The sequence below is a fragment of the Chelonia mydas genome, chromosome 9, assembly GCF_015237465.2.
Source record: "Chelonia mydas isolate rCheMyd1 chromosome 9, rCheMyd1.pri.v2, whole genome shotgun sequence".
Classification (NCBI taxonomy): domain Eukaryota; kingdom Metazoa; phylum Chordata; order Testudines; family Cheloniidae; genus Chelonia; species Chelonia mydas.
The window spans coordinates 40,877,605-40,890,364 of NC_057855.1; the positions used below are offsets into that span (position 1 = coordinate 40,877,605).

The 12,760-nt window shown below is 43.0% G+C and overlaps 1 protein-coding gene across 5 annotated transcripts in view; it reads left to right on the forward strand.

Moving 5' to 3' along the window:
- NMNAT3 (nicotinamide nucleotide adenylyltransferase 3) overlaps positions 1-9,537 on the forward strand; it is a 79,156-nt gene extending 69,619 nt beyond the window's left edge. For all 5 annotated transcript variants that reach the window (XM_037908998.2, XM_043522333.1, XM_037908999.2 and 2 more), the window contains one exon: positions 7,869-9,537. In XM_037908998.2, the coding sequence (XP_037764926.1) occupies positions 7,869-8,218 (350 nt within the window). In that variant the 3' untranslated portion in view covers positions 8,219-9,537. The remainder of the gene's footprint in view (positions 1-7,868) is intronic.
- Positions 9,538-12,760: the final 3,223 nt, after the last annotated feature.

Genomic DNA, 12,760 nt, shown 5'->3' on the forward strand with positions numbered 1-12,760 from the left:
CACTGTATTGCCTTTGGGGGAAAAATGTGCTGGTTATATTGGCAGCCTTTTGTAAAACTAGCCATTTGTTAAATTTGGACAATAGTCCAAGATTTGCTTCCTCTTTCAAAGGATTTCTTATTCTGTTTGGATATTTTCTGTGAGGATGGATAGTGTGTTGTCTGTAGTTTGAACTTATGGCAAGCTTGGTTGTTTAAAGTAATCTATCAAAGGGCAGTGCATGTACCTTCAGAGAGAGAATGCTATGCACAAACCAGCTAAAGCTATAAAGCATTTTGTGATGTAGTATTATGTAGTATCTGGGACACAAGCCAGAGTCTACTTCAGGATTTTTTAAAAAAAATATTTTATTTTGGCCTTTTATAATGAAAAAGCCATCTACCTAATTTTAAACAGAAAATGTTGCTACCTTCTAATGAGCCACACACCAACTAGAGACTCTTCATGGAAGCTTTATTGTCTCATTGCACTGTTATTCCTTTTTCAATTGTGCTGTTAGCCAAAATTCAGAGACTTTCAGACAGGTGGAGAAATTGATGATGGAGTTGGATATTTCTTTGATGAGTCCTGTTTATTTACAAGTGTGACTGGCATCCCAGGGGAGCCAACTGAGATCACTCAATTAGGAAGAACTGCAAAGAATGGGTCAGGCAATCCCCAAAGCTGGTGGATATTCCAATACTTAGATTTACCAAGCCAGCACTAAACAGCTTCTATAACTCCTCACTGGTTACCCGGAAGCCAACAACACAGTTCCCTAAAAGAAGCTCAGCCTCAGGCCTCCACCCAGACATCCAAGTCAAAGATGATGAGGATTACTGAAAATCTTATTCATCATATAAGAAAGTTCTACGAATCCCAAAGGATCAGAAACATTACCTCCCAGGTTAATGAATCTTCCAGATCTTAGCCAAATACACGCTTACAGCCAATTCTTATTAACTAAACTAAAAATTATTTAAAAAGAAAAGAGAGAGAGAGTATTGGTTAAAAGATCAGTATACATACAGACATGACTACAATTTCTGAAATTCAGATTCATAGCAGAGATGGTGAGCTTTCTAGTTGCAAAGAGTTCTTTCAGAATTAGTTCACAGGTTATAGTCCAAATGTTTATATTCAGGGTGGTCCAGCCTTGTGGCTGAAGCTTCCCCTGCATGAAGCATCAAGCAGATCTGAGATTAAAAGGATTGGGACCCATGGCATCTTTATACAGTTTCAGGCCTTCTTGTGACAGCTCAGAGTCCTTCGGCAAACAATAGGCAATTATGGGTACTTTTGAAGTAGATCTACTTCCTAAGCATTGCCAGTAATTATCCACACAGGTTAACATAAGGCAATTGCCCATTTTCCATCATTCTCAGGTGATTTGCTCTACATTTCAAAGAGAGACGAACACAGCGCTATCCTGTTTACAGTTAATTTAAATGTTAATATTCCATTTTTATCTCTGAATCAATAGCTATAGTGACAGATAGCCATGTAAACAGTCAGTTCCTAATGTTTGACAAGATGTAAGTATACACATACAATTAGTATCACCTCCAATTTTCTAACAATACAGGTTTGCATTTCAAAGTTCTAGCCTATCTAGCATGGAGTGGCCCTAATTACCATTCACATACTTTTCTAACTTGTCTCTAATGATTGACTTTGGGTCAATTAGCCTGCAAGCTGCTTAACCCTTTCTGACCATACATCACACTTTGTATAAGATTTGTTGCAATTATATAACAGTGGGAGCAACAATGATTTGCATGGTCATATTTTAATTAGACAACATCACAAGAAGAAATTACAAAGTCCTGTTTCCTTGAACACAGAGGAATTAAACAACAGGAGAAAGTTTCATTGCTCACAGTTCCAAGCCTCTGTCAACCAGCACTCAGCCCAAAAAACTCTCTCTAGGTTTTTATTCAGGACTATGTTCCCAGTGCTTGTTCTGGTATCTCCATGGCACTTTGCTCCTTTCCTTTGTATGCTTCTGAGGGGTTTCTTCAATTCATCTCTCTCACACACAGATACACCTCTCCAATCCAATCAGTCCCTTGCCTCTGAATGATCATAGTCATACCACCGCCTCTTGTGCCACATTAATCTCTCTCCTTCTCCAGACTTGTGTGTGGCTTTGTTTTGGGTTGAGGCCCCTGTTGTTTCAGCTATCTATTCCATAAAGGACCTCAGTTGCTTTTTACATTTATCCTGTAATGAAAGGCAGCTGTGAGACCCAGTAGGTCTACCGATAACATGACCTTTTGGTTGTCTTTTTAAATAAGCAATGGAGCTTCTCAGCAAGCATCAGCTTTCTGTTCCATGTGTACAGTGCTGGTGACATCACAACAGTTCTGGAGAAGGAGACAAGGTGATATTGTAGTTTTCTAGTATGGCACAATTCCTGTTTAATATTAAATACTTTGAGTATTAACTACCTTTGAGAACTGCACAGTACCATATTAAAAAATATCCTTTCTTATAATGCTGAGAGATGTTCAGACTTTTCTTAACTGCATGGAAAACATGCCAAGACTCTAAGGGCTGCACCTAAATCACCTAAAATGGAGCAAGTTTCCTGGCTGCCAGAATCAAGATGGTGCATTGCATGCTGGGTATTGCAATCTCTGCAGGCCATACTTCCACATTAAAGATGAGCGTGGCTACTGGTTGCATTGAGCTAAACTTGATTGCCCATCCCTCTTTTATCTTTGTGGGCAGATTCTAGCTCCGATTCTGTCCAATACCTGCACCATGCATGTGTAGAGTTTTGCTGCTGCTGCTGTTTTCCTTTGTAATATTGCAGAGCCCCTTTTAAATGGGCCCATTTTACCCGGCGAATGTGCAGGGGTTGAAAGTTGCCAGCCCACCCTCCTTACTGTGATAAAGCTGGTCAAGAATTTTTGATTTTAGAAATTTAACTGACAAATGGCAAGAATTTTCTGACTTTTTTTGACCAGCTGTAGCACATAGAGACATTGACACCCCGAAATCCTCAAGGGGGGCTGGCAGTGGTACTGCCCCCATTCTCCTAAGTGTGTTGCCAGGGGGAAAGTCACTTGAAGTTATGTCTGGGGCTTCATAGAAGCCTGTCAATGAAGGCTCCTTGGAGATGTGCTGAATCAACTTATCTCTTGCTTTGCCTGGCCCTGCTCCCTCCTATGCTGCCAATGCTCACTTTTTGGTCTGCATCTATTGTCTCCAGGTTCCTTGGAGGAGCAGGTGTTCCAGGGGGATTGTGCTGGTGAATCTCTGATCCTTTTGGACTTAACACTGTGAGGGGCCCACATATTTTGCTCTATTGGCAGATCTGGCCCTAAAAATATTATTAATTAGTACTTATATCTTTTTTCATCTTAAGAATGATGTGCATCAGCTCGATGTAAGAGTTATACAGCAGACCTCTGTGTAAAGTTCTCCTTGAAAGTAAGTTAAATTTCACCCATGCAAATAGCAGCCTTGCCTATATAGGGTGTATGGAGGCTGGCCAGCAATGGCTGTAATTGGGTCAAATCCCTACTGCAGGCAAAGTCTGAGACAGACACAGGTTGAGACTTTCCCAAACTCTCACTGATTGTCTGGGTTAGAACTTATGAATTTCTGTTTCCCAATCCTGTGCTTAGTCTATCTGGGCTTTGTGCCACCTTGCCTCATATTATTAAGGTTGTCTGACACTTCCCATTAAAAGTTTTTGGTTGCTTTTAACTTTGCCAAGCTTTAAGCTTTCAGGATGAAATTTGCCATGCCAGGTACCTGTTTCAGGCTGAACTTTGCTGGAAAATTACAGGAAAAAAGAACCCAGTCATTTCAAACAGCATTTAACCCAGTTTTAAAAAATTCTGGTGACCTTTTCTTTGAGACACTCTAGTGCCTCCATGCTTTGGAGCAGTGACTTGATATTTGGCAGGGAGGTGACCTTTATGTCATGGATGTTCCTTTTGCCACCCCCATGGATATCTGCCTAAATTTGGCTAAGTTATAAGCCTCTGAAAAATTGCAGTTCACAAGTACTTAGTAGAGACTTGTTGGAGCTTTTCCGTTCTGTTTCCCAAAGATTTTATCCAGCTGAGAGATGAGCAGGTCTTTCCCTGTAATTGCTGCTCCTTATGATTGCAGACAGCGCCAGGTTGGGCACCTGAATTGAGAGCAGGGAGTCTGTTTCTCCTGTCCTCTCAGTGTGCCCCGGGGTCAGTACCAGGTTTACCATGGCGCCATGGCGTTGGGCCCACAATCAGAAGGGGCCCCAGCCAGCCCGATCCCCCGGCTGGCTGAGCTGGCCAGGAAAGCTGCCCCTGCTCCTCCCCCGCCCTTCCTCTTCTCCAAAGCCCCTGCCTCTGCTCCGCCCCAGCCCCACCCCCACCCCGCAGGGTAATCTCCCACCTCCGTGCCACCAGTGGTCTGTGCTCCCCACTGCCGTATTGACGCCTCCACATTTATTTATTGACAAATAAAATGTGCAGAACTTTAAAATATTGTGCACAGAATTTTTAATTTTTTGGTGCAGAACCCCCTCAGGAATATGGGGTGCTGTGCAGCTGTGATGGTGGGACTGTGGGGAAGGTGGTGGGCAGTAGGGAGGTCTATGGGTGGGGGGCACTGAGCGAGCGGTGTGGTGTGCAGGGTGCTGTGCAGTTGTGGTGGGAGGACTGACCATCCTGCCCCCCTGCACCTTGCCCCATGGGGGACCACAAATGTGTTTGGCGCCAGTTCCACAAAAAGTTAATCCGGCCCTGCCCAGGGTGCCCAAGGAGGAAATTGCCTGTTTCAAATGCAGAGGGACAAGAGCCAGACCTAGCATCGAGGGGCGGGGATGAGGGGCAGGGAGAGTAGACTGGGACAAGAAGTCTGGGGTGAGGGAACTGGCATGGAAGTTGGTAAGGGATTAAAGAGGAAAACTGGGAATGGGGTAGGAGACTGGGACTGGTTGGGCAAAGTGACTAGGACTGGGAGCCAGGGAGGGAAACAAAGTGGCGGGGACTGGTTGAACAAAGAGAGTGGGACTGGGAACCAGTAGGTCAAGGGGAAGAGAGACAGATCTGATGAGGGGCCAGAAATCAGGAGAAGAACTGGGAGTTGCTGAGCAAAGAGAGAAGGAAATGGGTGGTGGGGGTGGAGAAGTTAAGAGGCTGAAACTGATATTTGACAAGGAGCCCAGGGAGGAAGACTGTGGGTTTGGTAAATGTGAGGTTGGGGGTCACTGGAGGCCAGTGGGGTGGGGAGGGTAGAGACAAATCAGATGAGGAGCAGGGAGCAGAGACTGCTTGGGCAAAGAGATATTGGGACAAGGTGCTGGTGGAAGATAACTGGGAATGGCTGAGCAAGGAGATTGGGACTGAGAGCAGGAGAGGGAGTCCAGACGGGAAAACTGGGTCCGGGATGAGGAGTAGGAAAGACAAGATTGGGCCCGGACAGATTGGAGGAGATGGAGCTGCAGGGGTCAGTGTTTGGCGTACTAGAGCACACTCCTCTGAAGAGCTTGAAATGGAATCCAAAATTCTAAGTCTCACCATTCCTCTGCTGTCAGCTAATGTCTGTGAAATCCACAGTCAAAAAGCATGCCATCCCCCTGTAGTGCTGGTTCACATGGAAGATGGCAACCTACTACCGCTATCATTTACTCAGGTGGCTCAAGTGGCAGAGGTCTGTGTGGTGGATCTAAAGGTTCCAACCTCGTTGATGACCCAGTTGGGTGTCAGTGTAATGCAACATGATGGAATTTCTGGTTTTTCAGGTTGCTTTTTTAAAAAGAGCTAAAAAATTATGCAGAAAATAAACCAAGTTAAAAGAACATTATTAAGGTTGCAAAGTCAATCATTTAGAAGTTAAGAAATGCCATAGTTGATGTTCCTGGTGCAACCTAAATTTGATACAGTCTTTAATTAGACAATCATACTTCTTCCACAGGACAATGGCCTCATTCTGTGCATATAGTGGGCTTGCTTTGGGAATAAGTCAAAACTGTGTAGTGAAGGAGACTACAGACCCCTGTTTCATTTGTTGCGAAAGTTGGAAGGTGTGTAGTGAATGAGATAGAAGATTGTAGGAAGAGAAAGGATGATCTCATGGTTAAGGCAGTTGAATGCTATTCTGGAGAATTAAATTCTATCCCTACCTCTGCCACAAAGTTCCTAAGTGATGCTAGGCTAGTCACTGAAACCAGGTAATCACTAATTGTGTGTTCCTCATTTTCTGAGTACCTGATTTGAGGGAATGGTGTCAGGTTTACAGAATTGCTGAGCACTCACTGTTGCAACTGAAGTTAATGGAAGCTATGCTTTGAACATATGAAACACTATATAATGCTACATATGGTCCTAGGCATCTCAAATTGGAAACCCAAAATTAGTAGATACTTTTTAACTTAATCTCTCTGTGCCTTAGTTCTCCAACTGTAAAATGGGGATAATGTCTCCTCAGCTTACATGGGTATTGTGAAATAATTTATTGTGAAAAAAATTAATGTTGGTAAATCACTGTCATAATTTACCACTGTCTTTGGAGCAGGGTTTGAATAGAGTGCAGTAAATAAAGTATGGGGCCACACATTGAACAACTGGGTGGGGGGGAATGAAAAGCTGATGATTAGATGAGCCCTGTCCACTCTGTGTACTGAATGAGACTGTCCTGTGGGAACAAAGTGTGTATGAACATGTAATTAAAAACTGTGTCATAAAGCATGTGCACAGAGGGGCTACACTAAGGTTCACAGGCAACCTTAATTCAGGCATTTCCTAACTTTTGAGTGCTTGACTTTGCAACCTTAATAATGTCCTTTTAACATAGTTCTTGTGTGTGTAATTGTGATATAAACCTAACAAAACATAGCAGAAATGTAAACCATAAAGACTTACTTTGAGAATAATTGTAAGGAGGTTCTGAGATAAACCACTAAAAGAAGAACGTCCACATTACAGTAATTCTGGTTTGTCCTGAATTCACCACCTCTTGCTTGTATGGTTACTAGGTACTGGAAAAATATGTGATCTTGCCTACTGCGAGGACTGATGTACTCCCACGGAACAGGGTGAATTAAGGGCAGTAGCAGCCTTAATGCTGCATTTCCTGGTCTCTGGGTTTTTGTCCATTATTTTTCACTTTTTAAAAAAGGTTGATTTAATATTACTAGATTTTATTACTCCTAACCTATATTTAGGAGATGATGCTGAGATAGAAGAAAGGTCTCTAATAGCCTTACTTTACCAGTACACAACAGTAATATTAAGTTTGGTTGCTCTGGGAAAATGCTGGAAGCTGCCTCGGCTCGGTCAGAAGTACTCTGGAAAAAACAGAATGACTTCACAGCTGAGAGATATCATCACTCCCCAGTGCATAGATGAAACGGCTAAAATGCTCGTGGGAGCTGTATGCACCCCAGCTGCCTGATCCTTCATTGTGGAAGTCAACGGGAGTTTTTCCATTACCTTGAATATAAGATCAAGCCTATACTGAGTAGTGAATAGCACCTCAATGGGTGGACTACTAGTTTCTCAATGTATGGCCTGTTATCCAGCCTAATACCTTATGAGCCAAATTCATGCCCTTAAATACCCCTTGATTGTATTTCATCTTTGTTGCTTATAAAAAATACTGCAGTAACTGTCCTTTACAATCATACAGATCACCTTTTAAATCCTATGGGCCAAGATATAGTTGGCCAATGGAGTTTGGGTTCTTTTGGGATCTGACTGGTGATTAGACAGTGGACCTCTGTCTCAAATTCCTTACCCTTTTTCCAAGCAGAATATTTCATGTAACTTTTCAAAAGAAATTTGGGTAAAATACCAGAAATAAGTGAAAAACTTAATGTCATCTCATCAACTTTTTTTCATGTTTAATAAGGATCTTCATAAAACTTCCATTTGTTTTTGCTTTTCCAGTTTCCCCAGAGGTAAAGCTGCTTTGCGGAGCTGACATTCTGAAGACGTTTAGTACACCTAATCTCTGGAAGGAGGAGCATATTAAAGAAATAGTAGAAAAGTTTGGTTTGGTGTGTATTAGCCGTGCTGGCTCTGACCCTGTTCAGTACATCAGTGAATCAGAACTTCTGACTCGATTCCAGCACAATATCCACCTGGTCACAGAATGGATTCAGAATGAAATCAGTGCCACGCATATACGACATGCTGTATGCAAAGGACTAAGTGTGAAGTACCTCATTCCAGATTCTGTCATTTCCTATATTAAGCATTATAATATCTACACAGAAGAGAGTGAGAGGGAAAAATAAAGGGGATTTAACTTCAGCCTCTTAAACTACACAACACAATGATAAACACACTAAATGATTGACGTCTTTATTCCACGAAATGGGGAGAACACAATGGCATTAATTTTTGGAAAATCCCTGCAAAGGCACAATCTTTGTGTATGGAGGAAAGTGAAGTAGGTTGTGGGGAGCTGCAACTAGCTATACTTCTGAACATTTGTAGAGTAATTCAGAAAAGTTTTTGTATTATATTACTACTGAGGTCATGCTTTCCTAAGCTGTTATGTGCAAAGGGCTATCGGTTTTAAGATCTCCGCTAAGAGTTAATTTACATTACATTTCTTCTGTTTTTAACACAAATATTAAAATCTTTAGTAATTGTTGAGGGATTCTTGTGATGACTTAAATGACCTCAAGGGCTGTAGTTAGTGCTTTCCTGTATTATAATCTTCTAATACCAGGAACTGTTTCAGTGGTCTTGGCCATTCACAGATAGTGAGAGTAAAATTGTCATTTTCCTTCTCAGGAATATTTTCAATAAACTGCTAAAATGTACATAGTTATTGCCACATTTCTACTTTATAGGATCCTGAAAAAAATTATTTCACTGTATTACTTAATACCGTTCAGTTTATGCGTATATATGTTGGCAGATCAGAAATAAAGCCCTGATTCAGGAAAGCACTTAGGCATGTGCTTAAATCCCATTATTTTCAATCCAGCTCATAATGAGACCTTTAAAGGGGGTTCTTTGCTTTGCTCTTGAGTCCTATATGCTAGTCCAGTCCCCTGGCGTAGTTTAGAGCAACTAGCTGTCAAAACCCTGAAGCTGTTGATATGGCAGCCCAGCTATAAGGGAGCCCCAGCCATGTCCCCTATGTCAACATCAAGAAGAGTGAGCAGCACTGGAGATTCTACACTCTCTTTCCTTGCATTCAGGTGAGAATTATCTGAACAACTCACTTGATTCTACTGTTCTTGTTCCCTTTCCTTCTTGCATGAATAGCCCCTAGAGATGTCTCAGCAGTTCTGAAGCCTAGTAATGCCAGCCAAAGTTTTGAAAGATTTTGTTAATAATTTATGGGAAGTGGTGAAATTTATCTGCTGCTTTCCCTTAAGTAATCTTTGAGTTTTCCCAACTCAGCAGTCTGTGGATGTCCTGTATAAAATCATACAAATTCAATACAATGATTGTTCACACCATATGCTCTTTTGGTGTCATGGGATTCATTTCAACAATGAGATTGTGTTTTGCTTTGGCTTTCATAACACACACATGCTGCATTCTACTTTGTGTATAATGCTTAGAAGTTGCAATAAAAGAGGATATTTTCCAAAAACCTGTTTCCTCTGGGCCTGATATGGGAAGGCCTAATTCAGCTGTGTCCTCTGGATTACTGGACAGCTGATAGTTGAGAAAATACTTTTAAGGAAAAGAATAAAAGAAATAACAAATGCAGCATTAACTGGTGATATGATCAGATATTGTTGGTTATAACGTGTTTGGATAGTCAGGTGGCTATATATATTTTCAATGGTAGCAACATTTTGGTTGCCAGACACAATTATATAATTCATATAGTAGCTAGATCAGGGTGGGCAAACTACAGCCCGTGGGCCAAATCTGGCCCGCCAGCCATTTTAATCTGGTCCTCGAGCCCCCGCTGGGGAGCGGGGTCTGGGGCTTGCCCCGCTCTGGCGCTCCAGCCGGGGAGCAGGGTCGGGGGCCACTCCACGCGGCTCCTGGAAGCAGCGGCATGGCCCTCTCCGGCTCCTATGCATAGGGGCAGCCAGGGGCTTCCTCTCTGCATGCTGCTCCCGCCCCAAGCAATGCCCCCGCAGCTCCCATTGGCTGGGAACCGCAGCCAATGGGAGCTTCAGGGGTGGTGCCTGCGGATGGGGCAGCATGCAGAGCCGCCTGACTGCGCTTCCGCGTAGAAGCCAGAGAAGGGACATGCTGCTGTTTCCGGGAGCTGCTTGAGGTAAGAGCTGCCCGGAGTCTGCACCCCTGAGCCTCTCCCCGTGCACCAACTGCCTGCCCCAGCCCTGATCCCCCTTCTGCTCTCTGAACTCCTTGATCCCAGCCCAGAGTACCCTCCTGCACACCAAATCTTTCATTCCCAGTCCTACCCAGAGCCCGCACCCTCAGCTGGAGCCCTCCCCCTTCCCCCCACACACCCTACTCCCTAGCCTGGAGCCCCCTCCTGTACCCCTCATTTCTGGCCCCACCCAGGACCCCTAACCAGAGCCCACTCCCCGTCCCGCACCCCAATCCCAATTTTGTGAGCATTCATGGCCCACCATACAATTTCTATACCCAGATGTAGCCCTAGAGCCAAAAATTTTGCCCACCCCTGAGCTAGATACTATGTTAATGGGCATCTTGTTTACTAATAATAAGAAAGTCTGATGTAATTTGAAAGGGATATGATTTGTACCTAAGACAGTGGGTTATTGCTAGTATACCGGTGTGCAACTTGAACTGTAGTGTTTCTGTAATGAATAATGCAGTGAAAGTAGTTAAGATGCCTACTGAGTAGCTGTTCTTTACATGTCACAACGGACATGGTAAACCATTCACATGCTGGGCTAACATCTTACGGATCCTGTCAAATTCAATTTTGATGTAGAAGATTCCACAAAAGAAAGGGAGGGAGGGAGGGATTGTGTAAGATGCATGCATCCGATGAAGTCGGCTCTAGCTCATGAAAGCTTATGTTCAAATAAATTTGTTAGTCTCTAAGGTGCCACAAGTACTCCTTTTCTTTTTGCCTCAAGAGTGGACTCTGGAGCACTGTGGCTTTGGCTGTGTTTCAATGCATGTTAAGCATGGGGTAGATAGTCACGGGGTAATTTAACTTGTGGTAGCCTAACCTGCAATAGTGCAACCACATCTCTATTTTGTCGTATCCCATATCAGCACTGGTGTTGTATCCTGTGACAAGCATTACAGCTATCTGGGCACATACTGCAAGATTCATATACACAATTTACTGTGCCAATCTATGCTCACATTGGCAGGTGTTGTGGGACAACTTGTCTGCCCTCTCTGGTGACTGCATGCTGATACATGGGCATGTTAGTAGGTATTTTTTTCCTATATCAGACGACACCAGACATGTGAAGATGGAGAAACTGCAAGGCAAACTGCAAGTAGGACACTGAGCGGGAGCTGAGCAGAGTGATAATCCACTTCCAGTCACAAGGCTAATGGGAAGGTACTGGAGGATCATCATGTCTTGATTGTTGTCCATGGCTGCACATTTTCACTGCACTTCCTTCAGAAGCAATATGTTACCTCAGGATGTGCCCCATAGCTCAGGGAGTGGTCGCTACTATATGATGTAGCACTGATAGAGACGTGTAGCTGTTTAATTTCCATATTTACATAATCTGAAATTTCAAGGTTATAAATTAAAATGACCTTTGGGTGTTTACGTGCATTTTGTACTTACAATAAAGCTTGGTATGTACTGTGGAGATCTGTCTGGATAGGTCATGTAGCTCTTCATTAGTTCAGCTCTTTGCAGCAGGATACCCTTTGCAACATGAGTCAAGATAAAGGGTCAGGGAAGACATTTGTTGTGTTACTTGCATCTGATTTCAGATGCCGTTTTCCCACTCCAAAATCAGATTGACTACACACCCTTTGTCTCTGAGTTGGAAGATTGGAGCTGGAGCACACGTCACCCTGGTGCAGCCGATGAAGTGAGCTGTAGCTCACGAAAGCTTATGCTCAAATAAATTGGTTAGTCTCTAAGGTGCCACAAATACTCCTTTTCCTGTTGCATCAGTATGTTATGCACAGTTACATTTTATTTACTCCACATACATCTTTTCTGAAGATCCAAGAGGATATTCATCAGTTATCAGTGAACTTCCAATGCCTGATGGATCAAGAATGATGTCAACCTGGTTGCCCCGCCCACTGTTGCATTAGGAACATACGAATATAGTATTTGCAATACTGCGTCATGTCACATTGGTACATTGTAATGTCAAGTAGCTACTTTTACATGATGCTTTCCAGGTGACATTCCACCTTCTCCCACTGTACATAACCCACTGAGCTTATCATGCAATGCTGGATATGTAGGGGAAACATTTCTTACTGGCCCTGTGGTGATTTAGCTTCTGTCCAAAAGCATGAGATTTGATTATCTGTATCTCAGCTTGCACAACTATCACTGGTATACTTGGTCATCAAATTCTCCAGCCCCTTTTCGAATCTAGCTACGCAGTTTAACTTTATGAACTCTTACATTAGTGGATGCCACAGGCAGGTTACAGCTTGTGTGAAGTGTTTTATTTGCTTTTAAATTGACAGCCATGACCTATCCCTAAGTGTAGGAAGATTTTACAATCTCAGGCTACTTCCCTCAAGCAATGATATATTATTGTTTGAATAATCTGGTACTGTAGCACTAACTTTTCACTTGCTCATTTCAACAGTATTTAATGTCTCCTGAAATGCTTCTTGTTCCAGTGTCTGAACATGGTTTGCATTCCCTTAACTAACAGCACGCTCTGATTAATAAAGACATGCAGCACTGATGAAGACAT